Raw genomic sequence first — 26,302 nt, forward strand, 5'->3', positions numbered from 1 at the left:
ATCATCTGTAGCTGGGGAAGATCCTATCTCCCATTCTGTAAAATAAAGCTTGTAGTAAATAGGAATCTAAATAATTCTGGGGAAGACATCATCTGTACCTGGGGAAGATCCTATCTCCCATTCTGTAAAATAAAGCTTGTAGTTAACAGGAATCTAAATAATTCTGGGGAAGACATCATCTGTACCTGGGGAAGATCCTATCTCCCATTCTGTAAAATAATGCTTGTAGTTAATAGGTATCTAAATAATTCTGGGGAAGACATCATCTGTACCTGGAGAAGATCCTATCTCCCATTCTAGAAAATAAAGCTTGTAGTTAATAGGAATCTAAATATTTCTGGGGAAGACATCATCTGTACCTGGGGAAGATCCTATCTCCCATTCTGTAAAATAAAGCTTGTAGTTAATAGGAATCTAAATAATTCTGGGGAAGACATCATCTGTACCTGGGGAAGATCCTATCTCCCATTCTGTAAAATAAAGCTTGTAGTAAATAGGAATCTAAATAATTCTGGGGAAGACATCATCTGTACCTGGAGAAGATCCTATCTCCCATTCTAGAAAATAAAGCTTGTAGTTAATAGGAATCTAAATAATTCTGAGGAAGACATCATCTGTACCTGGAGAAGATCCTATCTCCCATTCTAGAAAATAAAGCTTGTAGTTAATAGGAATCTAAATAATTCTGGGGAAGACATCATCTGTACCTGGAGAAGATCCTATCTCCCATTCTAGAAAATAAAGCTTGTAGTTAATAGGAATCTAAATAATTCTGGGGAAGACATCATCTGTACCTGGGGAAGATCCTATCTCCCATTCTGTAAAATAAAGCTTGTAGTTAATAGGAATCTAAATAATTCTGGGGAAGACATCATCTGTACCTGGGGAAGATCCTATCTCCCATTCTGTAAAATAAAGCTTGTAGTTAATATGAATCTAAATAATTCTGGGGAAGACATCATCTGTACCTGGGGAAGATCCTATCTCCCATTCTGTAAAATAAAGTTTGTAGTTAATAGGAATCTAAATAATTCTGGGGAAAACATCATCTGTACCTGGGGAAGATCCTATCTCCCATTCTGTAAAATAAAGTTTGTAGTTAATAGGAATCTAAATAATTCTGGGGAAGACATCATCTGTACCTGGGGAAGATCCTATCTCCCATTCTGTAAAATAAAGCTTGTAGTTAATAGGTATCTAAATAATTCTGGGGAAGACATCATCTGTACCTGGGGAAGACCCTATCTCCCATTCTGTAAAATAAAGTTTGTAGTTAATAGGAATCTAAATAATTCTGGGGAAGACATCATCTGTACCTGGGGAAGATCCTATCTCCCATTCTGTAAAATAAAGCTTGTAGTTAATAGGAATCTAAATAATTCTGGGGAAGACATCATCTGTACCTGGGGAAGATCCTATCTCCCATTCTGTAAAATAAAGTTTGTAGTTAATAGGAATCTAAATAATTCTGGGGAAAACATCATCTGTACCTGGGGAAGATCCTATCTCCCATTCTGTAAAATAAAGCTTGTAGTTAATAGGTATCTAAATAATTCTGGGGAAGACATCATCTGTAGCTGGGGAAGATCCTATCTCCCATTCTGTAAAATAAAGCTTGTAGTTAATAGGAATCTAAATAATTCTGGGGAAGACATCATCTGTACCTGGGGAAGATCCTATCTCCCATTCTGTAAAATAAAGCTTGTAGTTAATAGGTATCTAAATAATTCTGGGGAAGACATCATCTGTAGCTGGGGAAGATCCTATCTCCCATTCTGTAAAATGAAGCTTGTAGTTAATAGGAATCTAAATAATTCTGGGGAAGACATCGTCTGTACCTGGGGAAGATCCTATCTCCCATTCTAGAAAATAAAGCTTGTAGTTAATAGGAATCTAAATAATTCTGGGGAAGACATCATCTGTACCTGGAGAAGATCCTATCTCCCATTCTAGAAAATAAAGCTTGTAGTTAATAGGAATCTAAATAATTCTGGGGAAGACATCATCTGTACCTGGAGAAGATCCTATCTCCCATTCTAGAAAATAAAGCTTGTAGTTAATAGGAATCTAAATAATTCTGGGGAAGACATCATCTGTACCTGGGGAAGATCCTATCTCCCATTCTGTAAAATAAAGCTTGTAGTTAATAGGAATCTAAATAATTCTGGGGAAGACATCATCTGTACCTGGGGAAGATCCTATCTCCCATTCTGTAAAATAAAGCTTGTAGTTAATAGGAATCTAAATAATTCTGGGGAAGACATCATCTGTACCTGGGGAAGATCCTATCTCCCATTCTGTAAAATAAAGCTTGTAGTTAATAGGTATCTAAATAATTCTGGGGAAGACATCATCTGTAGCTGGGGAAGATCCTATCTCCCATTCTGTAAAATAAAGCTTGTAGTTAATAGGAATCTAAATAATTCTGGGGAAGACATCATCTGTACATGGGGAAGATCCTATCTCCCATTCTGTAAAATAAAGCTTGTAGTTAATAGGTATCTAAATAATTCTGGGGAAGACATCATCTGTACCTGGGGAAGATCCTATCTCCCATTCTGTAAAATAAAGCTTGTAGTTAATAGGTATCTAAATAATTCTGGGGAAGACATCATCTGTAGCTGGGGAAGATCCTATCTCCCATTCTGTAAAATGAAGCTTGTAGTTAATAGGAATCTAAATAATTCTGGGGAAGACATCGTCTGTACCTGGGGAAGATCCTATCTCCCATTCTGTAAAATAAAGCTTGTAGTTAATAGCTATATATATAGGTATCTAAATAATTCTGGGGAAGACATCATCTGTAGCTGGGGAAGATCCTATCTCCCATTCTGTAAAATAAAGCTTGTAGTTAATAGCTATATATATAGGTATCTAAATAATTCTGGGGAAGACATCGTCTGTACCTGGGGAAGATCCTATCTCCCATTCTGTAAAATAAAGCTTGTAGTTAATAGGAATCTAAATAATTCTGGGGAAGACATCATCTGTACCTGGGGAAGATCCTATCTCCCATTCTGTAAAATAAAGCTTGTAGTTAATAGGTATCTAAATAATTCTGGGGAAGACATCATCTGTAGCTGGGGAAGATCCTATCTCCCATTCTGTAAAATGAAGCTTGTAGTTAATAGGAATCTAAATAATTCTGGGGAAGACATCGTCTGTACCTGGGGAAGATCCTTTCTCCCATTCTGTAAAATAAAGCTTGTAGTTAATAGCTATATATATAGGTATCTAAATAATTCTGGGGAAGACATCATCTGTAGCTGGGGAAGATCCTATCTCCCATTCTGTAAAATAAAGCTTGTAGTTAATAGCTATATATATAGGTATCTAAATAATTCTGGGGAAGACATCGTCTGTACCTGGGGAAGATCCTATCTCCCATTCTGTAAAATAAAGCTTGTAGTTAACAGGAATCTAAATAATTCTGGGGAAGACATCATCTGTACCTGGGGAAGATCCTATCTCCCATTCTGTAAAATAAAGCTTGTAGTTAACAGGAATCTAAATAATTCTGGGGAAGACATCATCTGTACCTGGGGAAGATCCTATCTCCCATTCTGTAAAATAAAGCTTGTCGTTAATAGGAATCTAAATAATTCTGGGGAAGACATCATCTGTAGCTGGGGAAGATCCTATCTCCCATTCTGTAAAATAAAGCTTGTCGTTAATAGGAATCTAAATAATTCTGGGGAAGACATCATCTGTACCTGGGGAAGATCCTATCTCCCATTCTGTAAAATAAAGCTTGTCGTTAATAGGAATCTAAATAATTCTGGGGAAGACATCATCTGTAGCTGGGGAAGATCCTATCTCCCATTCTGTAAAATAAAGCTTGTCGTTAATAGGAATCTAAATAATTCTGGGGAAGACATCATCTGTACCTGGGGAAGATCCTATCTCCCATTCTGTAAAATAAAGCTTGTAGTTAATAGGTATCTTAATAATTCTGGGGAAGACATCATCTGTAGCTGGGGAAGATCCTATCTCCCATTCTGTAAAATAAAGCTTGTAGTTAATAGGAATCTAAATAATTCTGGGGAAGACATCATCTGTACCTGGGGAAGATCCTATCTCCCATTCTGTAAAATAAAGCTTGTAGTTAATAGGAATCTAAATAATTCTGGGGAAGACATCGTCTGTACCTGGGGAAGATCCTATCTCCCATTCTGTAAAATGAAGCTTGTAGTTAATAGGAATCTAAATAATTCTGGGGAAGACATCGTCTGTACCTGGGGAAGATCCTATCTCCCATTCTGTAAAATAAAGCTTGTAGTTAATAGCTATATATATAGGTATCTAAATAATTCTGGGGAACACATCATCTGTACCTGGGGAAGATCCTATCTCCCATTCTGTAAAATGAAGCTTGTAGTTAATAGGAATCTAAATAATTCTGGGGAAGACATCGTCTGTACCTGGGGAAGATCCTATCTCCCATTCTGTAAAATAAAGCTTGTAGTTAATAGCTATATATATAGGTATCTAAATAATTCTGGGGAACACATCATCTGTACCTGGGGAAGATCCTATCTCCCATTCTGTAAAATAAAGCTTGTAGTTAATAGCTATATATATAGGTATCTAAATAATTCTGGGGAAGACATCATCTGTATCTGGGGAAGATCCTATCTCCCATTCTGTAAAATAAAGCTTGTAGTTAATAGCTATATATATAGGTATCTAAATAATTCTGGGGAAGACATCGTCTGTACCTGGGGAAGATCCTATCTCCCATTCTGTAAAATAAATCTTGTAGTTAACAGGAATCTAAATAATTCTGGGGAAGACATCATCTGTACCTGGGGAAGATCCTATCTCCCATTCTGTAAAATAAAGCTTGTAGTTAACAGGAATCTAAATAATTCTGGGGAAGACATCATCTGTACCTGGGGAAGATCCTATCTCCCATTCTGTAAAATAAAGCTTGTCGTTAATAGGAATCTAAATAATTCTGGGGAAGACATCATCTGTAGCTGGGGAAGATCCTATCTCCCATTCTGTAAAATAAAGCTTGTCGTTAATAGGAATCTAAATAATTCTGGGGAAGACATCATCTGTACCTGGGGAAGATCCTATCTCCCATTCTGTAAAATAAAGCTTGTCGTTAATAGGAATCTAAATAATTCTGGCGAAGACATCATCTGTAGCTGGGGAAGATCCTATCTCCCATTCTGTAAAATAAAGCTTGTCGTTAATAGGAATCTAAATAATTCTGGGGAAGACATCATCTGTACCTGGGGAAGATCCTATCTCCCATTCTGTAAAATAAAGCTTGTAGTTAATAGGTATCTAAATAATTCTGGGGAAGACATCATCTGTACCTGGGGAAGATCCTATCTCCCATTCTGTAAAATAAAGCTTGTAGTTAATAGGAATCTAAATAATTCTGGGGAAGACATCATCTGTACCTGGAGAAGATCCTATCTCCCATTCTGTAAAATAAAGCTTGTAGTTAATAGGAATCTAAATAATTCTGGGGAAGACATCATCTGTACCTGGGGAAGATCCTATCTCCCATTCTGTAAAATAAAGCTTGTAGTTAATAGGTATCTAAATAATTCTGGGGAAGACATCATCTGTAGCTGGGGAAGATCCTATCTCCCATTCTGTAAAATAAAGCTTGTAGTTAATAGGTATCTAAATAATTCTGGGGAAGACATCATCTGTACCTGGGGAAGATCCTATCTCCCATTCTGTAAAATAAAGCTTGTAGTTAATAGGAATCTAAATAATTCTGGGGAAGACGTCGTCTGTAGCTGGGGAAGATCCTATCTCCCATTCTGTAAAATAAAGCTTGTAGTTAATAGGAATCTAAATAATTCTGGGGAAGACATCGTCTGTACCTGGGGAAGATCCTATCTCCCATTCTGTAAAATAAAGCTTGTAGTTAATAGGAATCTAAATAATTCTGGGGAAGACATCATCTGTACCTGGGGAAGATCCTATCTCCCATTCTGTAAAATAAAGCTTGTAGTTAATAGGAATCTAAATAATTCTGGGGAAGACATCATCTGTAGCTGGGGAAGATCCTATCTCCCATTCTGTAAAATAAAGCTTGTAGTTAATAGGAATCTAAATAATTCTGGGGAAGACATCGTCTGTACCTGGGGAAGATCCTATCTCCCATTCTGTAAAATAAAGCTTGTAGTTAATAGGTATCTAAATAATTCTGGGGAAGACATCATCTGTAGCTGGGGAAGATCCTATCTCCCATTCTGTAAAATAAAGCTTGTAGTTAATAGGAATCTAAATAATTCTGGGGAAGACATCGTCTGTACCTGGGGAAGATCCTATCTCCCATTCTGTAAAATAAAGCTTGTAGTTAATAGGTATCTAAATAATTCTGGGGAAGACATCATCTGTACCTGGGGAAGATCCTATCTCCCATTCTGTAAAATAAAGCTTGTAGTTAATAGCTATATATATAGGTATCTAAATAATTCTGGGGAACACATCATCTGTACCTGGGGAAGATCCTATCTCCCATTCTGTAAAATAAAGCTTGTAGTTAATAGCTATATATATAGGTATCTAAATAATTCTGGGGAAGACATCATCTGTAGCTGGGGAAGATCCTATCTCCCATTCTGTAAAATAAAGCTTGTAGTTAATAGCTATATATATAGGTATCTAAATAATTCTGGGGAAGACATCGTCTGTACCTGGGGAAGATCCTATCTCCCATTCTGTAAAATAAATCTTGTAGTTAACAGGAATCTAAATAATTCTGGGGAAGACATCATCTGTACCTGGGGAAGATCCTATCTCCCATTCTGTAAAATAAAGCTTGTAGTTAACAGGAATCTAAATAATTCTGGGGAAGACATCATCTGTACCTGGGGAAGATCCTATCTCCCATTCTGTAAAATAAAGCTTGTCGTTAATAGGAATCTAAATAATTCTGGGGAAGACATCATCTGTAGCTGGGGAAGATCCTATCTCCCATTCTGTAAAATAAAGCTTGTCGTTAATAGGAATCTAAATAATTCTGGGGAAGACATCATCTGTACCTGGGGAAGATCCTATCTCCCATTCTGTAAAATAAAGCTTGTCGTTAATAGGAATCTAAATAATTCTGGGGAAGACATCATCTGTAGCTGGGGAAGATCCTATCTCCCATTCTGTAAAATAAAGCTTGTCGTTAATAGGAATCTAAATAATTCTGGGGAAGACATCATCTGTACCTGGGGAAGATCCTATCTCCAATTCTGTAAAATAAAGCTTGTAGTTAATAGGTATCTAAATAATTCTGGGGAAGACATCATCTGTACCTGGGGAAGATCCTATCTCCCATTCTGTAAAATAAAGCTTGTAGTTAATAGGAATCTAAATAATTCTGGGGAAGACATCATCTGTACCTGGAGAAGATCCTATCTCCCATTCTGTAAAATAAAGCTTGTAGTTAATAGGAATCTAAATAATTCTGGGGAAGACATCATCTGTACCTGGGGAAGATCCTATCTCCCATTCTGTAAAATAAAGCTTGTAGTTAATAGGAATCTAAATAATTCTGGGGAAGACATCATCTGTACCTGGGGAAGATCCTATCTCCCATTCTGTAAAATAAAGCTTGTAGTTAATAGGTATCTAAATAATTCTGGGGAAGACATCATCTGTAGCTGGGGAAGATCCTATCTCCCATTCTGTAAAATAAAGCTTGTAGTTAATAGGTATCTAAATAATTCTGGGGAAGACATCATCTGTACCTGGGGAAGATCCTATCTCCCATTCTGTAAAATAAAGCTTGTAGTTAATAGGAATCTAAATAATTCTGGGGAAGACATCATCTGTACCTGGGGAAGATCCTATCTCCCATTCTGTAAAATAAAGCTTGTAGTAAATAGGAATCTAAATAATTCTGGGGAAGACATCATCTGTAGCTGGGGAAGATCCTATCTCCCATTCTGTAAAATAAAGCTTGTCGTTAATAGGAATCTAAATAATTCTGGGGAAGACATCATCTGTACCTGGGGAAGATCCTATCTCCCATTCTGTAAAATAAAGCTTGTCGTTAATAGGAATCTAAATAATTCTGGGGAAGACATCATCTGTACCTGGGGAAGATCCTATCTCCCATTCTGTAAAATAAAGCTTGTAGTTAATAGGAATCTAAATAATTCTGGGGAAGACATCATCTGTAGCTGGAGAAGATCCTATCTCCCATTCTGTAAAATAAAGCTTGTAGTTAATAGCTATATATATAGGTATCTAAATAATTCTGGGGAAGACATCGTCTGTACCTGGGGAAGATCCTATCTCCCATTCTGTAAAATAAATCTTGTAGTTAACAGGAATCTAAATAATTCTGGGGAAGACATCATCTGTACCTGGGGAAGATCCTATCTCCCATTCTGTAAAATAAAGCTTGTAGTTAACAGGAATCTAAATAATTCTGGGGAAGACATCATCTGTACCTGGGGAAGATCCTATCTCCCATTCTGTAAAATAAAGCTTGTCGTTAATAGGAATCTAAATAATTCTGGGGAAGACATCATCTGTAGCTGGGGAAGATCCTATCTCCCATTCTGTAAAATAAAGCTTGTCGTTAATAGGAATCTAAATAATTCTGGGGAAGACATCATCTGTACCTGGGGAAGATCCTATCTCCCATTCTGTAAAATAAAGCTTGTCGTTAATAGGAATCTAAATAATTCTGGGGAAGACATCATCTGTAGCTGGGGAAGATCCTATCTCCCATTCTGTAAAATAAAGCTTGTCGTTAATAGGAATCTAAATAATTCTGGGGAAGACATCATCTGTACCTGGGGAAGATCCTATCTCCCATTCTGTAAAATAAAGCTTGTAGTTAATAGGTATCTAAATAATTCTGGGGAAGACATCATCTGTACCTGGGGAAGATCCTATCTCCCATTCTGTAAAATAAAGCTTGTAGTTAATAGGAATCTAAATAATTCTGGGGAAGACATCATCTGTACCTGGAGAAGATCCTATCTCCCATTCTGTAAAATAAAGCTTGTAGTTAATAGGAATCTAAATAATTCTGGGGAAGACATCATCTGTACCTGGGGAAGATCCTATCTCCCATTCTGTAAAATAAAGCTTGTAGTTAATAGGAATCTAAATAATTCTGGGGAAGACATCATCTGTACCTGGGGAAGATCCTCTCTCCCATTCTGTAAAATAAAGCTTGTAGTTAATAGGTATCTAAATAATTCTGGGGAAGACATCATCTGTAGCTGGGGAAGATCCTATCTCCCATTCTGTAAAATAAAGCTTGTAGTTAATAGGTATCTAAATAATTCTGGGGAAGACATCATCTGTACCTGGGGAAGATCCTATCTCCCATTCTGTAAAATAAAGCTTGTAGTTAATAGGAATCTAAATAATTCTGGGGAAGACGTCGTATGTAGCTGGGGAAGATCCTATCTCCCATTCTGTAAAATAAAGCTTGTAGTTAATAGGAATCTAAATAATTCTGGGGAAGACATCGTCTGTACCTGGGGAAGATCCTATCTCCCATTCTGTAAAATAAAGCTTGTAGTTAATAGGAATCTAAATAATTCTGGGGAAGACATCATCTGTACCTGGGGAAGATCCTATCTCCCATTCTGTAAAATAAAGCTTGTAGTTAATAGGAATCTAAATAATTCTGGGGAAGACATCATCTGTAGCTGGGGAAGATCCTATCTCCCATTCTGTAAAATAAAGCTTGTAGTTAATAGGAATCTAAATAATTCTGGGGAAGACATCGTCTGTACCTGGGGAAGATCCTATCTCCCATTCTGTAAAATAAAGCTTGTAGTTAATAGGTATCTAAATAATTCTGGGGAAGACATCATCTGTAGCTGGGGAAGATCCTATCTCCCATTCTGTAAAATAAAGCTTGTAGTTAATAGGAATCTAAATAATTCTGGGGAAGACATCGTCTGTACCTGGGGAAGATCCTATCTCCCATTCTGTAAAATAAAGCTTGTAGTTAATAGGTATCTAAATAATTCTGGGGAAGACATCATCTGTACCTGGGGAAGATCCTATCTCCCATTCTGTAAAATAAAGCTTGTAGTAAATAGGAATCTAAATAATTCTGGGGAAGACATCATCTGTAGCTGGGGAAGATCCTATCTCCCATTCTGTAAAATAAAGCTTGTCGTTAATAGGAATCTAAATAATTCTGGGGAAGACATCATCTGTACCTGGGGAAGATCCTATCTCCCATTCTGTAAAATAAAGCTTGTCGTTAATAGGAATCTAAATAATTCTGGGGAAGACATCATCTGTAGCTGGAGAAGATCCTATCTCCCATTCTGTAAAATAAAGCTTGTAGTTAATAGGAATCTAAATAATTCTGGGGAAGACATCATCTGTACCTGGGGAAGATCCTATCTCCCATTCTGTAAAATAAAGCTTGTAGTTAATAGGAATCTAAATAATTCTGGGGAAGACATCGTCTGTACCTGGGGAAGATCCTATCTCCCATTCTGTAAAATAAAGCTTGTAGTTAAAAGGAATCTAAATAATTCTGGGGAAGACATCATCTGTAGCTGGGGAAGATCCTATCTCCCATTCTGTAAAATAAAGCTTGTAGTTAATAGGTATCTAAATAATTCTGGGGAAGACATCATCTGTACCTGGGGAAGATCCTATCTCCCATTCTGTAAAATAAAGCTTGTAGTTAATAGGTATCTAAATAATTCTGGGGAAGACATCATCTGTACCTGGGGAAGATCCTATCTCCCATTCTGTAAAATAAAGCTTGTAGTTAATATGAATCTAAATAATTCTTGGGAAAACATCATCTGTAGCTGGGGAAGATCCTATCTCCCATTCTGTAAAATAAAGCTTGTAGTTAATAGGAATCTAAATAATTCTGGGGAAGACATCGTCTGTACCTGGGGAAGATCCTATCTCCCATTCTGTAAAATAAAGCTTGTAGTTAATATGAATCTAAATAATTCTGGGGAAAACATCATCTGTACCTGGGGAAGATCCTATCTCCCATTCTGTAAAATAAAGCTTGTAGTAAATAGGAATCTAAATAATTCTGGGGAAGACATCATCTGTACCTGGGGAAGATCCTATCTCCCATTCTGTAAAATAAAGCTTGTAGTTAATAGGAATCTAAATAATTCTGGGGAAGACGTCGTCTGTAGCTGGGGAAGATCCTATCTCCCATTCTGTAAAATAAAGCTTGTAGTTAATAGGAATCTAAATAATTCTGGGGAAAACATCATCTGTACCTGGGGAAGATCCTATCTCCCATTCTGTAAAATAAAGCTTGTAGTTAATATGAATCTAAATAATTCTGGGGAAAACATCATCTGTACCTGGGGAAGATCCTATCTCCCATTCTGTAAAATAAAGCTTGTAGTAAATAGGAATCTAAATAATTCTGGGGAAGACATCATCTGTACCTGGAGAAGATCCTATCTCCCATTCTGTAAAATAAAGCTTGTAGTTAATAGGAATCTAAATAATTCTGGGGAAGACATCATCTGTACCTGGAGAAGATCCTATCTCCCATTCTGCAAAATGATGCAATGAATTGTTCCTCATTTTGCCATGGTTTATTTTAATATCCATTTAGTATACCATATTTGTATAATACAGTCTTGATTTTATAATTATGCATAATATACATCGTCCATTACCATTTATTTATCTTAGGTATAAAAGTGTGCAGTATATACAACCAGTATGGCAATGTGAAACTCATTATCAAACAAATTCAGAAATATGTATTAATGAAATTGTATTATGATTTTAGCTGTCTTATGATAGCATGGTAACCTTTAGAATAAATCATCGTTCCATAATAAAACAGAAGCCAAGCAAACTTTGAGGATATTTTCCTGGTACAATGTGTAGTAAAATGTACACAATTATATTTTTATCTTCACAGTATTCATAAATAAGTCTTAATTCAGCACTCATAATAAAATGTTTTAATACTTACCATAAAAAGCAACATCCTCTTTGCCTCCCTCCCATTCCAAACCAATATCATGTTCTTCTGCTGTAAATATGGTATCATCTACAACATCATCACTGTACATGTATGACAGGGTGACATTACTGACATCTGGTGGCATGATCTCCACGGTAACGTTACAGGAATCCTGGGACGTCAGACCGGCTGAGTTAACAGCTGTCACAGTGAGGTAATAGATATGGTCATGCAGGAGTTTACCCCTAAGTCCTTCTACCTTAATCTTCTTACTGAATCCAACAGAAACAGGCGGCTTGATGTCAGATTTACCTGCAAAAATAAGTTTTGATATCACCTTCAGTGGATGACTTGTTTATGTTATTGATATATATATATGAGTTCTTTGTTGTTAAAATACTTTGTAAGGAAGTGAAAAGTTAAAATTATGTCAAGGACACTTGACAGATACCTAAATTGAAGAAAAAGCTTTGATTTCAGTTGTAGCTGACAGTCAAAGAATTCATGAAAATATATTACCTATAGTGATGCTTGCATATTATTTTCCATAATTTTACAACACTTCATGTGATTCAGAAAAATGATCCACACAATAGGACATGACAAACAGTCACATTCATACCATATTCTCTTAAACCTTTTTCAGGGGGAGATACATCTTTCCTGCTCCTGTTCCAATTTGTATGATATAATCCACAATGTTACAAGGGGAGATAACTTAAACATCCTACCTGCTTCTGTTGCAATTTGTATTATATAATCAACAATGTTTCAGGGGGGGATAACTTAAACATCCTACCTGCTTCTGTTCCAATTTGTATGATATAATCAACAATGTTTCAGGGGAGATAACTTAAACATCCTACTTGCTTCTGTTCCTATTTGTATGATATAATCAACAATGTTTCAGGGGGGATAACTTAAACATCCTACCTGCTTCTGTTCCAATTCATATGATATAATCCATAATGTTTCAAGGGGAGATAACTTAAACATCCTACTTGCTTCTGTTCCAATTTGTATGATATAATCAACAATGTTTCAGGGGAGATAACTTAAACATCCTACTTGCTTCTGTTCCTATTTGTATGATATAATCAACAATGTTTCAGGGGGGATAACTTAAACATCATACCTGCTTCTGTTCCAATTCATATGATATAATCCATAATGTTTCAAGGGGAGATAACTTAAACATCCTACTTGCTTCTGTTCCAATTTGTATGATATAATCCACAATGTTTCAGGAAGAGATAACTTATACATCCTACCTGCTTCTGTTCCAATTTGTATATAATCCACAATGTTTCAGGGGAGATAACTTAAACATCCTACCTGCTTCTGTTCCACATCTTCACTAGCCAAGGGTTACGATCCACTCCCGCTCTCTTCAACCATGGCGGATTGAGCCAACATTTGTGATAACAATATTGTGTCATCTATCGGAAGATAAAAATCACGCCCATTCCGAATACATTATTATTGACCAATGGTAGCACTTGAACTCTTCAATTTGGAGGTAAAAACACGGTAGCTTCTAGATTCTACACACTTTGTAAAGCCGGAAATGAAAATATATGTCAACATTCATGCATTTGTGCATGAAACATACACAGGAACTTCTATTGGTTAATGAGACTTAAACATCCTACCTGCTTCTGTTGCAATTTGTTTGATATAATCCACAATAATTCAAGGGGGATAACTTAAACATCCTACCTTCTTCTGTTCCAATTTGTATGATATAATCCACAATGTTCAGGGGGAGATAACTTAAACATCCTACCTGGTTCTGTTCCAATTTGTATGATATAATCCACAATGTTTCAAGTGGAGACTTAAACATTCTACCTGCTTCTGTTCCAATTTGTATGATATAATCCACTTAAACATCCTACCTTCTTCTGTTCCAATTTGTATGATATAATCCAAAATGTTTCAGGGGGAGATAACTTAAACATCCTACCTGGTTCTGTTCCAATTTGTATGATATAATCCACAATGTTTCAAGGGGAGACTTAAACATTCTACCTGCTTCTGTTCCAATTTGTATGATATAATCCACAATGTTTCAGGCGGAGATAACTTAAGCATCCTACCTGCTTCTATTCCAATTTGTATGATATAATCCACACTGTTTCAAAGGGAGACTTAAACATTCTACCTGCTTCTGTTCAAATTTGTATGATATAATCCACAATGTTTCAGGGGGAGATAACTTAAACATCCTACCTGCTTCTGTTCCAATTTGTATGATATAATCCACAATGTTTCAGGGGGAGATAACTTAAACATCCTACCTGCTTCTGTTCCAATTTGTATGATATCATCCACAACATTTCAAGGAGAGATAACTTTTAAAAAACATTATACCTGCTTCTGTTCCAATTTGTATGATATAATCCACAATGTTTCAAGGAGACTTAAACATCCTACCTGCTTCTGTTCCAATTTGTATGATATAATCCACAATATCTCCCACATCTTCACTACATTCCCAGTAAGCTCCCATACTGCTGTTAGTACCCTGGTATGTTGTCGGTTCCTCCATGGAGTTAGAGGGATCCACACATCTCACGTACTGTAAGTCTGGAGGAGTTGTATCTACCATAATTCCCTTTGATTGAACCACAGTTTCCTGCCCAGCAAAGTTAACAGTTTTGACATTGTAATAGTAGCTGGTGGCATTGAATTGATTGCCGTCTGTAGAACTGTAGTTTGACTTCTCCACTGTAGCCGCTGCGAGTGACAGGTTTCTAACAACAATATCAATTATCTGGAAATCTTCTGTGTGTTTTTCTGTACATGACTTTTCACATCCGATATTACAACCTGATTGACACTGAATACAAAACGTTTTATACAGAGACATTGGAGCAATGGAACAAGTGTTATTAGTAGAATCTGATATTTCTATCCACAATTCCTTTATTTGACTTTCTCCATCATAAAAAGCTGCTCCATACACACATTTCATACTATCAACTTTAGGCAACGGTATTTTCAGACTTGTTATAACAGCCTCTCCAATGAATGGATCCATTATGTTTTCTATTGGAGGAAAATAATTATCTTTATTCCAGGTATACACTCCAGAGACACTAAAGTCCTTGAACTGTATCCCGTTAAACTGGACAATGGTTTCTCCATTTAGAAACACTTGAATTCCCCAAGTTGTAGTAATAGGAGTCATGACCTTTTCTAGATTGACAATAAAGTTGTTATAAGTCACAGTAGGGTCAAACTTCAATTCAACTTGTCGTGTGATTGTTTTATACTTGTCTCTTATCCATATGAAGCCATACCATTTCCCATTAAACTGATACCCAGGGATATGGAAGCCAACACCATAATGATCAAGAAGTTCAGTACCATAGTCATTAGAGCCATTTAGTTGTATACTACCAGGACCATTTGTTTTTTTTATTTGGTTAGTGATGACTGGATTCAATGTTGTAGTATAGAAACCAGTGACATTTTCAGAATCCCCTCTTTTGTCACTTAATCCATCATCAGTTGTATTCTCTCCCATCTCACCGTCAGTTACGAAATCTGTGGGGTCAGTGGTCATTTCTGTAAATATTTTGCTACTAGTTGTACTGGTCATTATAGGGACAGCTATGGAGTTTTCAACACCTTCCATTACCACATTGCTGTCATTATCTGGGAGACTGAAAACAAAATCTGAAAACACACTATCAAAATTAGAAGCCAGGAACCAGCTAGTTACCATCTGGTTCCCAGATGCAGCTTTCAGTGTGGTACTGTAGTTACCCTCTAGGATATTCTGAGAGGATAATTTTACACCTCCTTTTATAATGTGCTGTAATTGATCATCATGGCGAATGAACAAGGATAACGTGTCGTCTTTATGCACTACACATTCTGAATCAAAGTCTAATCCTATTGGTTCTATCTGTACTGGTGAATGGAATTCTGGGAAGACTTGAACTTGTCTCTGACATTCTGATGCCTTCTCAGTATGAGCTATCCCAATCATTCCCTCCATCTTGTCTGTAGCAGATTGGAAGGTTATGTCAGATTTCCAGTCAGTTCCCATTTTGACAGCCCCAGGAATAGGTGGTGTTATATCTAACCGTACTGGAGGTGACCTGACTGTTGTCATCAGTCCAGCTCCATTTATAGCTGTAATAGTAATTACATAGGTAAACGCTTGGTTCAGTCTTAAATCGTAGAATTCAGTTTGAAGGTCACTAGTTACCTCAGTTGATCTTATAACAGAATAACTACTACCAACGCCATCTTCTGGGAGTTTTCCAGCATCATAACATGTAGTACCAGAATATAGTTTGACTTCATACTTGTGTACAGAACTTTCTGGGTCCTTAAATTCAGACCAGGATATTTCCAGTCTCTTTGGATCAAAAACATATGCAACATTTGGACCAACTCCACCAGGCAGATATAATTCTCCAGCTGAAGGGGGCGTGGCATCTATCATTAAGGAGGGTCCATAAGATCCAATACATCTTTGTGTAGAATCAGTGGCTATTACTGCAACATAATACTGATGACCATGAATTAAGATTAAATTCTTTATTTCAGTAAAAGTATCAACCCCAACATCATGTAGAGGAACCACATCAAAGTCAGGAATGTATTGTTCATACTGTTTACAGCTAAGTGTTGTATTTGGCAGCTGTATAGGTTTAAAGGTAGAAACACCGACTCTGAATTGATCGATGCCCATATCAGCTTGGAATCCACTCCAGGAAACATATAGTTTATCAGTGTAAGATTGTACTGTACTATACTCTACTAATCCAGGGAATATCTCATCATGGTAGCCTACTTTGATTCCGTTAGAGCTTTCTTCCTGGTAACTGCCAGCATTACTGTAGCCTCTTACTGTCATATAATAGGTTAAAGTTTTGGCGGTTAAGTTCATGTTTTGAAATGAATAGGAGGTGTTCAGTCCGACATCAACAAAGTAGTGTACATTGCTCCTGGTTTTAGCATATCTTCTGTCAGTACCTATAGCTACTTCATACTTTCTGATCTTCTGTGTTGGATCATGTGACTTAACATCTCCAAACGGATCCCAGTTAACAGATAATTCATGTATAGATTCTTGATAAGTTAAATCGTCTCTCTCCCCATCCCTAACTGTCCCTGGAACAGGTGGTTCTATCTTCACAGCTATCCCATCAGACCTAGCAATTCTTGTCCTATTTAGAGAATCAACTGTTCTGATGATATTAATATAAGTAAAGCCATTGGTCAGATTCATGACATCAGAGTAGAAATGAGAATTAGCTGCAGACAAGGGGAGGTAATCCTGTAATACATTTCCTTCAATGTCCTCGACTGACCATTCTGCAGATTTAATCTTACATCTGTCTGAATACCTCCAATAACCTTGAATGACATTCAATGACGTCTGATAGTCCTCATCTGTAAGACTGGTTCCATCAATTACAGAAAGCTGAGGTACCAGGCTAACAATCACAGGGTCAGAGGTCACCTGGTTATATAACCCAGCCTTGTTAAAAGCTCTTACTGTAACTGTTACATCACTGCCATCCTCCATATTTAAGTAAGGGATCAAAACTTTATCTTGAACATTAATTGAAGTGAATACTTGGATATTTGTTGTCCTTCCATAAGCTCCAATGGCGGCTTCATACCTAAAACCAAACAATACAAGCAATTACTATTCAGTTCAAAAAATAATTACTGTGTGCTCAAGTCCCCACAAACATAATTTTGATATCAAGTAATCATTTTAAAAGTTGGACAGGTGAACATCCCCCTTATATGTATTTACATTCAAGATACTTATAAACATATATTCTTTCAATTCTACAGTAGTTAATATAAATTACCTCTCAATGCCTGAATCCTCATCCTGCCATCCATTCACTGTGAACTCAACAAAGCTAAGAGGTATCTGGCAATACTGCTTCATGATTGGTTCATCCAAGTCAATACTGGTCACAATGTCAACTTTTCCACCAATGGGTATACTTCTATCCACTATGACCTTATATGGTAATGTTTTAGCCATTCCAAGTACATTTTCTAACTTGAAGATGATGTATATTTCCGTAAGATTATTGTTTTTAATTCTGGTCAATAAATCTCTGGTCCATGACCGTTTATTTGTGTCCTGATTGTGGAAGAGGGATATGTCTGTCTTTGTTTCATCAGATCCGACTCCAACAGTGAAATTCTTTATGGTACTTTCAAATTCTCTAATCATTTCCCATTCACAGTCGACAAGAGACCTGAGAACTGATATATGTTGTGTACATCTCAAATCTAAGATCTCTGGTAGGGTGGTATCTACAGTAATAGAGGGAGAGGAGACAACTCTCTGGTTCCCTGCTTTATCTACAGCACCAGTATTAAGGAAGAATGTCTGTCCATGTTTAAATGAGACTGATCCTGCTGGTATATAATTGTCCTTAGTTACGGTTACTGGGTGAATGTCATGCTTCCCTGGTAGAGAACCAATAAACCACCAGTTCCTAACAATGCCGAAAGCATCCTTAGACTCCCATCTGAAATCAAGTGAATCTGTTCTATTTTGATACAAACTTGTTGTGATGGTTTCTGGATTGATCTTTTCATTTCCAAAACTGATCATTTTTATGTCAGGAGGAGTAGTATCTAATGAGAAACCATTGGAGCATGACAGGATATATTCCTCTTTACAACGATGTCCGGTCTGTGCCCTAACTGTTATATAATACGTTGATCCCTCATAAAGTTCTGTATGGATCTGACCTCTGCCATGGGTATCATTAACAAGAACTATTCCATATCTGGTAAACGGAAGGACATCATAATAAAATGGCTGACTGCCAATGGCCCATTCATATCCAACAATGCTACATTGCTCACTTTCAAAGCCAACAAAGGACATGCCCACTGAAGTTCTGTCAATGGTGAAGTCAGCATCCTCAAGGTCACTCCTGCCATCAAAAACTTTACCGGGAATGTTATCCTTCAGAACTATGATTGGTAATGATAAATTCTTTATTTCAGAGAACATTCCAGCACCATTTTCAACTTTGACCTGGACATAGTAATATACAGAATTATTTCCAGAAGCTGGTTTAAGATTGAGATCATTCAGGATAACCTTTGGTTCGGCTCCAAATTCCAGGAAACCGTTGGTTACGGATGTGTCACCGTAAAAAGTACCAATGGCTACATAACTTTTAATAATGCTACTTTCGGAATCATATGACTTCCAGGTCAAGGTGATGCTATGTTGATCATCATGTTCAAAAAAGCCTTTGTCGTCACTTATTTCCTGAGGAGCTGACTGAAGTCCAAGATGAATCTGAAAAGCAAAAAAGATAGAACTCAGATTTATATATATATTGTTGGGTTGATGTTAAGACGAGTTGTATATATATATATATATTTTATGAGGACTCTAAAGTGCAATGGTACTCTAAAGTGCGATGGTCACGCTAAAGTGCAATGGTCTACGCTAAAGTATGATGGTGTGTCACGCTAAAGTGCGATGGTTGTATGTTTGCTAAAGTACGATGGTAAAACACGCTAAAGTACGATGGAACACTAGGGTAATGTTTAAAGTCTAAAACATTAAAGTACATGGATGTTAAAACACAAGTTGTTTTGCAAAAGCTAATAGGCCTATGCTAAGGTATAACATACGATGTGATAGGCTTTATGATTTACGGCTTAATTGTATCTAAATTTAAAGGTTTGACCACTTTATAATTGCTATAAAGGTAATGAAGTTGTCACAAAATACTATATTTCCTGTAAATAAGTTTTAACAAGTATGGCGTATTGTATAATTGGTGTACCTTGCCGTTCAAACAGTCTATTGATAATGTGAAAACCTCCCCATACAGTCGTCATTGCAAATACAAAATTCGGCCAATGTTGGAATAAGTATAAACATTTATTTGTACAAGCTTTAATCTTAAGTGCGAGAAAACGGCGGTGTTCGCCTTGATTTATCCTTTTTCGTAGCGAGTACAAATACATGTTATTATTTCTCTCAATGCACAAACTGATATTAAGGTCCACAATTTATAATATTTCACCTTTAAAGCATGTACCTTTATTTTACCGGCGTTACAATAAAAGCGACAATATTTTAACGGGGACCGCAAAATAAACTGCAACAAACACATTGATTTTAATGAATTCGTTCGCTTCCAATAATAGCAAGATATTGGATATTTATGCGAATGCTATTTTATGTTTAAATAGTAAAATGGTCGACTGAAGGACAACAAAAAATAAAGCAAGGTTAGGTTTTAATTGATTTAGTCATTGACATTGTTATTATTGTTCACCTAATTTCGGTCATTTTCATATAACTTAAAAGTTGGTGCCCCATTTCAAAAACAGATTGTCAAAATCTCATTACTGCAGGAGTATGCTCCTACTCCTAGCATCAACGAACTTGTTTAACTGTTGCATCGCGTTTTCTTCATGATTTATCCCACCATTTTCCTAAAATCGATCAAGAGCAATTAAGGGAACGCAACAGTTTAAGAATAAAATGATTTTAATGACTCAAAATCGTAATTTTCTCAGTCATCCCTTACGTTTCTTTTGACTCTGAAAGTCGAAATTCAAACCGGATGTAATGCGACAATACTAAAACGAATAATTCCGGACTTATTCCCGGGATTAGTTTTGTTTATCAAATTCACAGGAAAACATCGTTTTTTTAATATTTTACCTTTAATAGTGTGAGAATATTAATGAAAATAGTTGCACTTGCTTTATTTAGCAAGAAATCATTTTAAATTTACGATTTAGTATCAAATCTGCGGAAGAGAATTTTAGGCATGCGTATCATAGTAAACAAAACATGTGTGTTAGTAGTGAAAAAAATCTTTTTTCTACGTAAATTAAATCAAGTTTTAATTTAATTTTAAATCATAATTGACAATTGTCTTAGCTGAAAAGTAATTAAATAATGAAAACAGTTGGTATTGAATTTTAATTTCTTTATAATATTAGTTCGGAGCTTGTGATTAATAGCCAAGTGTGAATTAAAAACACAGGTAAAGAGATTAGCGATCATTAGCCAATAGCTCCCCGAGGCATTAATATAGCTATTAGGAGGGCCCTCAGGATTGTTACACTTTACTGGAGTGGCAGTTTAATTACATAAAATCGATAACAAAACAAAAATAGGTTTAAAATGGCGATTTGAAACTCAATCTCAACGAAATGACTGAAATTATTTCTGTTGAAAAATAAAATTTGACTTAAATCCCAATAAATGATTTAGGACTTTTGAGTTTCCAAATTGGTCATGTCTGGCATATATGACCGTTTCCGGACCCTTGATTGTTAAACAATATTTGTAATTCATCTTCCGGCATGTTCATTTTTAGTTTGTATCAATTAAAGTCATAATCCAACTACGTTTCTGACATCTATACTTTTGCGGACCATCAGACTATAGCGTATGGAGGCATCGCACTTTAGCGTATACCATCGCACTTTAGCGTTACCATCGCACTTTAGAGTCCTACATATATATGCCTGCCTCATGTATTTATAAATGACAAATTATTCATTTTGATAAGTATGCATGACCAGAAACTTTTTTAAATTATTTTTCTACTGGTTTCTTAATATGAGGCAGGCATTACCTGTGAAAGGGGACGAAGTCTGTATGAATCTTTCTTTTAATTCAAACATGTTAAAAAAAAGAACGGAAATATCGTAACGTTTCCGATTTTGGTTCTGTTTATTAGGGATTTTAGTTGTGACGTTGTTTAAGTTATGACGTCATATTCAATGTAAACAAAGAAACGCTTTCAAGTAACGTTTTTTTTTCATTTCAAACATTTATTAAAAATGAATTGGTATTGAGTTCCTTCCTTATATTTTACTAGACTGATAAATATATATTTTATTCAAAGTCTCATGCAAACAAGACCTGAAAAAGGAAGTAGATTTCTGCGCAATTGCGGGGATTTAAAAAAGTCTGCAAAAACAAGAATGTGTCCTCAGTACACGAATGCCCCACTCGCACTATCATTTTCCATGTTCAGTGGACTGTGAAATTGGAGTAAAAACTCTAATTTGGCATTAAAATTAGAAATATCATATCATAGGGAACATGTGTACAAAGTTTGAAGTCGATTGGACTTCAACTTCATCAAAAACTACCTTGACCAAAAACTTTAACCTGGAGCGGGACAGACGGACAGACGAACGAACGGACGAACGAACGGATGCACAGACCAGAAAACATAATGCCCCTCTACTATCGTAGGTGGGGCATAAAAAGTTAACAATTTTTTAGTTCATTAGTAGAATGAAAATTTTAACATCTTGAAAGCACATTCAAAATTTCTTTCTAGTAGCTGTTCAATTTTTATGCCCCTCATCATAAATAGATATAACTGTTTTTAAAGTCTAAACCTATATTACCTCATCTAGAACAGGAAGTGTAGTATCTATCATAACACCAGTTGATTCCTGAGAGGTTGGCATATCTGCATGGTTAATGGCTACAACCTTCACTGAATACTTACATCCACTTAGAAGTTTTAAGTTAGAGAGATGAATATTTGCCGTAATATTTTTCTTAATTATTGGAAGTGTAATGTAATCTTGACCTTTTGGATAAAACTTATGTCCTTGACCTAGGTAAAAGTCTTCAATATAGTAACGATACTCCTTCATCCCAGATTCTGGATCGTAAAACTCCCATTTCAGATTGAGGCTTGTACCATTACTTTGATAATGTTTTCCATCTTCTGTGTCATACAGGTATTTAACAATGGGTGGAGTTTGGTCAATAATGAAACCATCTGATCTGATGACAGTGGAAATGTCAGCTCCATTTTTAGCTGTCAGTTTAACATAAATACGGTCGCCATGTTTCATACTCAGTGAGTAATCCACAAACTCTGTCTTTAGTCCATTGTGGAATGTTTGTGAGAGTTTATTGTTTATATAAACGTCTAGGTTGTAGGAGACGATTCCACTTTCTGGGTCACTAAATCCACCCCACATTGAGGAGACCTCAGCTGTCTCGGAAGAAAAGTTCATCTCATGCTTCTTTCCAATATTACCATCAACAATCCATCCTTTTACAGGTGCTGTTGTGTCAATAAGTACTACAATAAATAGATGACTGTGGTAGCTCAAGTTCATTTGTAGAACAAAGACTTTAGGAAAACTGACTTTTTTCACCGGGACCCTTTACAATAGATTGAAAAAGCAATTACTATTTCATATATTTCTTTAATGATTTTGACAACATTTTAATGGAGTTAAGGTGGTACCCAACACTTTAACTAAAATTGTTTTGGCTCGTTTAATTTTCTTAAAATTTTGACAAAGTATTTACTTTGACCCTTTTACAAAAATATAAAAATTTCAAAAAATTTGAACCAACTGTTTTCTCAGAAAAATTACACTGGTTATATAGCAGTTTGACAAACACTTATTTTGATCATTGAGAAGCTTTTAAAATATTCCCTTAACAACACAACGTAATTAAAACGTTTAGCTGAATTTACAGAGTTATCTCCCTGTAGTGTTAGGTACCACCTTAACAAAAAATAAAATGAATATCTAGAGTTGGTTGTATAATGTTTTTTTAATAATTGCCACTAGTACTGGACATTAAGCAAGAAATAATCAATCAATCATACTGTCTCATCTATTAATGTATCAATGTAATATTCCCAGACATTTATTATGCTGTGCAAATTACCTCCATTAGAATATCCCTCCACAGTTTTAGGATTCAGTGCACTATTTTTAGCTATAACAGTGGAGTAATATGTCTTGTTGTGTTGTAGTTGTACGTCAGCACAGGAATCCTTCACATCACGGGAAAATGTTTTATTTTTAAATGGCACAATATCATCTCGTCCCGCCTCTGTTCCTACTCCCCATCTGTATCTGAAATAAAAAGTTATTTAGAAGACTACATTTCTACTAAGATATGGCAATTGCTAATATTTAATAATATGAAAGTTGTATTAAATTCTTTCACCGCTTCTTAAGGGGAAGCTATGGACTGAACAAGATGTATAGATTTTAATACAAAAACTGATTATTTGTCACTGAGGAGCATACTTACAAGGACTACCCATAAAGTGGTTACATCTCTGTCACCTTATGTTAAAGAAAAGTAGACTATAGTAATGGCAGCTGTCATATGTGGCCCTGCTTGAGTATTCATGTAAAATGTAAAGTTAATTAGAACTCTAGAAGTTATCAGTGCTGTTCCCTTTTAAACATGCTTTAATCCACAGCAGGCAGATATTTCTTATGCACAATGTATTTCTCAAACCCCATTTCAAGGAAGTTGTAAGCTTAGATAGTTTAATCACATACCCCAAACCCTACATTGCCACTGGTTTAACTCCAACAATAGACCATTTATATAGGTTTCTTGTAGATACTTGCACTGTACATCTATATATTATGTCTTGATTAACTACACAGTTATATGCAATTCTGTAGTGGGGTTTCAAAGGTGTGGTTGCACTCAGACTAACTGTTCCAGTCCTATTTTAAGCTTAAGGCTATTGAAATTCAAAGGGCTTAAGTTCTAGAAATAATATTTTATCATAAGTTCCTGTTGTCATTCATGTACAAGGTAAATCATTATTATCTCCAAATTCTGTTGTGTGTGGTCTTAAAGAACATGGAGAAGTTGCGATGACAAGAGCAGGACTGACAGACTGACAAACAGTCTGGCTGACCGGACTGCCCATAAACATTATACCCTATACAACTTTGTGTTGGGTAATATTATTGTTTTTGCACAGGGAGGGTATTACCAAATGGACAGACAAGATGGCTAATATAGACATTCTGCATTAATCTGTGGAGCCCAAATAACAAAACATTGATTGACTGACAAAAAAAACCAATGACTTGACTTAGGACAAACCATGTTTAAATAGATTTTAACTTATATTGCTAATTCCTTACTCGCTTAACCCTGATTCAGGATCATAGAATCCGTTCCACTGAGAACACACTTTACTGCTATCAGACTGATACTGTAGGTCTTGATCCATAACTTCTCCATCTAAAACATGACCAGCTACTGGTTTTGTTCTGTCTATCAAGATAGGGTTATCACTGTGTGCTGTTTTAAACAGGTCAACTAAAAAGAGAATACATAATACATGATTAGCTATAAATGGATATAGGGTTATAACACTGCAAATATTTGCAAACAGATTTATTAGACACTGTGAAACATCAAATAATCATCTGAGATTATCAAAAAATTACCTTTTATCATAATAAATATGTTTATAAACAAATAATTAATTACCATTATTAACTGATCTTAGTCTAATCCAGACAGGTTCTCCTGAGGCAAGGTTTAAATCATCAATCACAATAAAAGTTTGGTTCTCTTTGTAATCAAACGTAGAGTACCCTCTCACATCTACATCATGTTTCGTTAGTCCTAAACCAAAATCTATGTTCTTTATCTTAGATCCAGGATCAAAGGTATCAAAATACATAGCCATCAAATTAAAATCCTCGTCAAAAACAATATCATCATCTGTCACGCCTCTGGAAAAGAAGGGCGGAGTTGTATCAACTGTGATGGGTGTCGAGTGACATACAGTTGTTACCATGGCACCACCATGGACCACATTGTTGATAGCTTGGACTGTGACATAGTATGGACCATCAGGCAAATGTAGGTTCCTGGCATATCCTGTGTTGGTCCAGAATTTAGGACTAGATAAGTGAGCATGTGGATCAGAGAAGGAAGCTATATCTGTTCCACAAACTGTTGTACCAACGGACCAAGTATATCCAAAGATACCTGTTTCATTGTCATTGAAGCCATCCCAGTTAGCTGTAATATAAAATGATAATAAAGGTACTGATCAATTCTATAAGAGAGTTGTTAATTTCTGTGTCATTTGGTCTCTTGTGGAGAGTTGTCTCATTGGCAATCATACCACATCTCCTTTTTTATATTAAACTACAGCATAAATTCAGCATTTAAGGGGATACAAATAGAAGTTAAAAACGACCTTGACTGGCTATACAGCCCTGGCACAGTCGGTTAAGGTGATACATAACACTACAGCTGATTTTTACATAGTTATCTCCCTCTAGTGTTAAGGTGGTATCTAACAAGAGTACTACAGGGAGATAGCTCTGTAAAAATCAGATGAATATTTAAAATCACATTCTACTGTATAATGATCAAAATTAGTGTTTGTTAAACTGTTATATATCACATCAAAATTTTCTAATGAAGTAATGAAAAAAAAAAGTGGTTAATTTTTTTTTGAAATTTTCATATTTTTGTCAAAAGGGTCAAAGCACATATTTTGTCAAAATTTAGTGAAAATTAAACTTTGAAAAAATGAAGCAAAAGATGATAGGATGAAATACTGTACTTACATTTAG

General features: G+C 35.9%; 1 protein-coding gene across 1 annotated transcript in view; it reads right to left on the reverse strand.

Annotated features, from left to right (window-relative positions):
- Positions 1 to 26,302, reverse strand: part of LOC139526729 (uncharacterized) — an 87,061-nt gene that overhangs the window by 12,146 nt on the left and 48,613 nt on the right. The window contains exons 36-42 of the mRNA XM_071321892.1: positions 25,200 to 25,739; positions 24,848 to 25,025; positions 23,616 to 23,806; positions 22,322 to 23,013; positions 17,758 to 19,223; positions 14,348 to 17,559; positions 11,921 to 12,223 (exon numbers count right to left, since the gene is read on the reverse strand). Coding sequence (XP_071177993.1) covers positions 11,921 to 12,223; positions 14,348 to 17,559; positions 17,758 to 19,223; positions 22,322 to 23,013; positions 23,616 to 23,806; positions 24,848 to 25,025; positions 25,200 to 25,739 — 6,582 coding nt within the window. The remainder of the gene's footprint in view (positions 1 to 11,920; positions 12,224 to 14,347; positions 17,560 to 17,757; positions 19,224 to 22,321; positions 23,014 to 23,615; positions 23,807 to 24,847; positions 25,026 to 25,199; positions 25,740 to 26,302) is intronic.

The sequence above is a fragment of the Mytilus edulis genome, chromosome 6 (assembly GCF_963676685.1).
Source record: "Mytilus edulis chromosome 6, xbMytEdul2.2, whole genome shotgun sequence".
In the NCBI taxonomy this organism is placed as follows: domain Eukaryota; kingdom Metazoa; phylum Mollusca; class Bivalvia; order Mytilida; family Mytilidae; genus Mytilus; species Mytilus edulis.